At 40.1% G+C, this 4,814-nt stretch overlaps 1 protein-coding gene across 1 annotated transcript; it reads left to right on the top strand.

The window, feature by feature from the left end:
* Positions 1 to 3,819: 3,819 nt before the first annotated feature.
* On the top strand, positions 3,820 to 4,545 carry LOC128263658 (uncharacterized). Its single transcript, XM_052998731.1, has one exon. The coding sequence runs from the start codon at positions 3,820 to 3,822 to the stop codon at positions 4,543 to 4,545; it is 726 nt and encodes a 241-aa protein (XP_052854691.1).
* Positions 4,546 to 4,814: the final 269 nt, after the last annotated feature.

Here is a 4,814-nt window from a genome sequence, read left to right as displayed (position 1 = left end):
CCTTTTTCACCCGCTGGCCCTGAGACTCAGTCGGGGCGATCGCCGGAGTTTCAGTTGAAGAGCTTTGGCTCTTTATTTATTGGAACACAAACGTGAACTAAACTTAAGTTGACAAAGAGTAAAACGTATGGCTGGATGCTCGTGGCATAAAAGAACGGCCCATAGCGGTGCACTTTGCTGGCTCAGATCTTGGACACCATAAGGGTGGTACAATATTAGGGTGGCCATACGTGAGATATTTCGGTATAGTATAATTATATATATACATACACCCAGAAAAAAGTAGAACGCATAATTTTAGCACGAACGTTCTTGAAAATCGGCCGAATAATTCTTAAAATGATTGGCCTAGGGGGTAAGTGTCTTGGAACATCAAACATTGGGTATGCTATTAAGAACCCGAGCTCAGATCCCAGACAAAGTTATAAAATATTTTTTTTTTGATTTTTATATTTTTTTTTTCAAACGTTCTGCTTTTATTTAAATTTTTATCTAGTTGACCTCAAAAGTATAGCAAATAGAAGCTATTTGATTGCAAACAAATTGCTTCGAATTCTTATACGGGCGTAGTACACAGTAAATTCTGATGCCAGTGTGGCGCAATCCCGGTTTGAGTCCCGGTTGGGTCGACTTGCAGTAAACAAAATAAGGTTTGCTTTTCTGTTTTTTTTACAAATTAATTTATCATTCTAATTTCACATGGAGTCAAAGAGAAAAGAAAAAAAAAAAAGAGAAAGAGACAAAAAAACATTTTTAAAAAAACTTAAGTTAAGAAACTTTCATACTTGCATTAAGAATTTTTCGTACTCAAATTAATATCTTTCGCACTTTTTTCAAGCACTTTTGAGTACTTGGACAGATGACGTTCATTCTTAAATGTAAGACTTCGAAATTGAATAATTCGTACTTGAATATAGTCTTTCGTTCTTGAATCAAAAAAAATTCGAATTTACCCTACTTTTGACATCGTTCGTTCTTGATTTGACATCGAAATTCTGGTTTTTTTCTATGAGTGTAAATGTAAAATGATAAATAAAGATATGAAAATGGATTGATAAAATCTAAAATTGCCCTGCCTAGCTTACGCTGGGCGCTGGTTGTTAACTCTCCCCCTTTAAGTTTGTCGCCAATTCGTCGATGGCCTTCTGCAACTGGAAAGAAGTTCGCTTCCGATTCCAGCGTTGTTGCAATAGGATCAAACCGCACAATGTAAGGCTAACCGCGCCTCCTACAGGCCAAGGAGGGACCTGAGGCTAAACAGATTTTTTGGTTCGGGGAACTCTTTTATTACCCTAACCTTTTCTGGATCTGTTTTGGTTCCTCTTGTGACAATAAATCCTAAAAATTCTACGCTCTCTTTTAGGAACTTCGTCTTTTCCCGTGCCATTCTCATGGTGGCATCGAGCAGGCGCTTTAGCACTATGTCAATGTGCTTAACATGTTCGGTTTCATTCTCGGAAAAAATTATAACATCATCAACGTAGACGTAACATATTTTGCCAATTTCTTCCCGCAGCAAATCATCGATGGCTCTTTGAAAAACACTACCTGGGTTTTTAACGCCGAAAGGTAGTCGGCAAAAATCGTACTTCCCTCCATTAACTGAGAACGAGGTTTTTTATCGGTCTTTTTCAGCCAAATATATTTGATGATACCCTGACTTCAAGTCTAGGGTAGTAAAGAATTTGACTTTCCCCAAGTTCGCTACAATCATGGGTATACGTGGCATGGGAACGCGATCGGCGACTGTTCGCTCATTCAGCTTCCTGAAGTCGATTACTAATCGCTTCTTTCTGATGCCATCATCGTCAGTCCCAAGTAGCGCTGTTATATGGGGATTAGGACGGCCTAATTATACCATTATTCAGCAGTTCCTTGATTTCTTTGTTAACAAAGTCTGCTGCCTCCCCAATAGGATAGGGGTATAGTTTGGAGAAGACGGGTTACTCATAGTTCGAATAGTAGCGATGACCGAGATGTTAAAGGTAAGTGCCTCATTAAAGGTTGAAAACGTATTAATTTTTTTAAATTCATCTTTTCCCGAACTTGGTACCACTATGTCATCGATTTAGGTGAAGTTGACGTTTTCACAGTCAAAGAGCTTTTCGGTGGCGTTTACGCATTTTATTACGCCATTGCCTAAGTCCAATGCTACTCCTGCTAGCGTTAGCGAATCGAAGCTTATTATTGCATCGATTGTGTGGCGTCTAACCCAAAAATGCGTCTAACACAAAAAAAAAAAAATTATTTACATAAAACTTCTAGTCCAAATGCACGAGACTAGAGTTACTTGAACTTATTTTTTTGTCACGCACTCAAAAAAATCAGAAATCGAAAACCGAGTCATTTGTATGCCGGCTGGCTATACTTCCGTGACGGGGCTAAAGCCGGCTGTCTATACAACCGTGGCAGAGGGGTCGGTAGATCGTGGTTGTTCCTAGTGTTCCTAGCCGCAAATGATATAGAAGGAGGCGGTTGGCCTGTGACATCAACTGTAGAAATACGTTGATTAGGTTGAGAGGGTAACTTTCTTTCACCCGCTGGCCTTAAGTCCCAGTCGGGGTATAAAATTGACAAAAAGAAAAAAGTATGGCCGGATGCTCGTGGCATCTTCGCTGAATAAGCACAAAATTGCTAAAGTCATACGATCGCTGGCCACCAATAGCATAAAAGAACGGCCCATAGCGGTGCACTTTGCTGGCTCAGACCTTGGACACCATAAGGGTGGTACAATATTAAGGTGGCCATACGTGAGATATATTGGTATAATATACAAAGATTATTAAGTGATATATAAAAATGTAAAATGATATATAAAAATATGAAAATGGATTAATAAAATCTAAAATTGCCGCCAGCTTACGCTGGGAGCTGGTTGTTAACTTATATACTTCATAGGGTCGAAAATGTCTCTTCAATGCGATGAAAACTTCTGACTTAAATTGTAACGGGTATAAAAAGACAGTACCTTTATTTAATTTTTATCTGCATTAAGGTCCCTTAAAGCTGCCACTCCAAGAATGGACAAAGCACTACCAACTTTAAGTTATAAACTCTACATTAATAAGTAACTTAATTTTGTTTTACTTTTCTTTTTACAAAAAGATTGAGAAACAATAGAGCTATAGGAAGTCTTTTGAGGAGCTAAAAAAAAGTACTTCGACTGCTGCATGATTCCGGCCAAATTGTTAAATTTTAAAAATTCAAAAAGTTTTTCAAGCTAAACGTATCTTACCTACAATGACCTACGATCTCAAAAGCGATCATAATTTAAAAAAAAAACTTTTTTTGGGGATACATTTTTAGTTCTGCTAAATTTAAAATTTTGAACCAACAAAAAAGTTTGTAGATTATTGTATCGGAAATATAGTCGGGGTCAATTTATAGTTTAATTATGATGTCAGTCAAATCATACAGTCTACAGGCAGATTAGTCTTAAGGCTTAAATTGCCCCACTTCCGATGTAGTCGATGCACCAAAACACCTATTTGCGACCTGGGACATGCGCCAATATACATCCACGGCCTATAGAAGACGGGTCAGGTCACTGTGACGGGTCGTGTTTGTTTCTAAGTAGCCCAATTTAAACATTAGGAAAAGCCAGACATTAAAATGCTATTAGGGAAATTCCTGGGTGTAATTCGCTTTCTATTGGCTACCTGTGGTGAGGTCACAGGTCATTCCTAGGTATAGAGACACTCAAAACACAATATAAGAAGAATATTGTGTCTACCTGTCTCGTATAAATAAACCACGAAGGCATACCCTAAGTATCAGTTGCCCAGCAACCAGCCTGGCCACAAGACTGTTACTTACAAGATGTCAGCATACATCTGCACCGAGTTCCTAAGCCTGAACTTAAAGGACCCGCCCTCGATGTCCACCACCGTCAACCTGAACGTAGCCCAATTTACACAGCGCGACCTGAATCTGTTCATCGACAGTCTGGAGTCCGTATCACGACTACAGAATAAGCGGCACGAGCTTCGCCAGCTCCGGCAGGCGCAAAAACTTCATCGGGCTCGAATGACAGACCTGAACGTCGAGCGCTGCTCCAGTCCTACATTCAGTGCCGACGAGGCCTTTGATGAGCCGCTTTTATACCTAGAGGCCAAATGCATTTCTTATGCGGTGTCTGATGCCTTGAATGTCAAAAGCTTCAATTTACCTGGGCTGCCCGAGAATTACACCTGCGGCGACGAAGCCTATGACAGTAGCTCCCATTCACCACGCAGCAGCGTCTCTTATTATAGCTGCGACGGCGTCTCCTGCCCGGATTCAATTTCCGCTGAATCGGGAGTCCACGGTTCCGTTTCTGCACCACCGGTGCGACCCCGCTCCCAGGTGATAACGCGGTCCAAGCAACGCTCCACTGGATACCGCATTATCAGTATGGTGTTGAAGAGGGAGTACGTCAAGACCCCTTACTCTGAGCACCCACAACAAAGCGAGGAAGGCAAGAAGGATAATATGCACCAGTATCCACAAAAAAATTCGAAGGAAAAGAGTTTTCTGGACAAAGCCCTGCGGTACCTTACCTTATAGTTTATATCGGATAGAAGGTCAAAGCCCGCTTTAATATTCGAAGCTTGTAGGTTTATTTGTATAACATATTTGTATTTCGAAAGCACAGCGAAACTAACCTCCTTATACGCTAGTCTCAGTTTATTCGATAAGTAGACCTATTAAAAGGTGTGAATAAATCTTTACACCTTAACATACAATGTACCATTATAAACTCACAAAACTGACAAAAAGAAATAAATTTTGATCAACTCAACGATTTTCTTGCAGCTCAGTTTCTCCATTATGTG

This window comes from Drosophila gunungcola, unplaced genomic scaffold (genome assembly GCF_025200985.1).
Source record: "Drosophila gunungcola strain Sukarami unplaced genomic scaffold, Dgunungcola_SK_2 000010F, whole genome shotgun sequence".
NCBI classification, from domain to species: Eukaryota; Metazoa; Arthropoda; class Insecta; order Diptera; family Drosophilidae; genus Drosophila; species Drosophila gunungcola.
The sequence above is the reverse complement of the archived record's forward strand: the minus strand, read 5'-3'. Positions and strand labels throughout refer to the sequence as shown.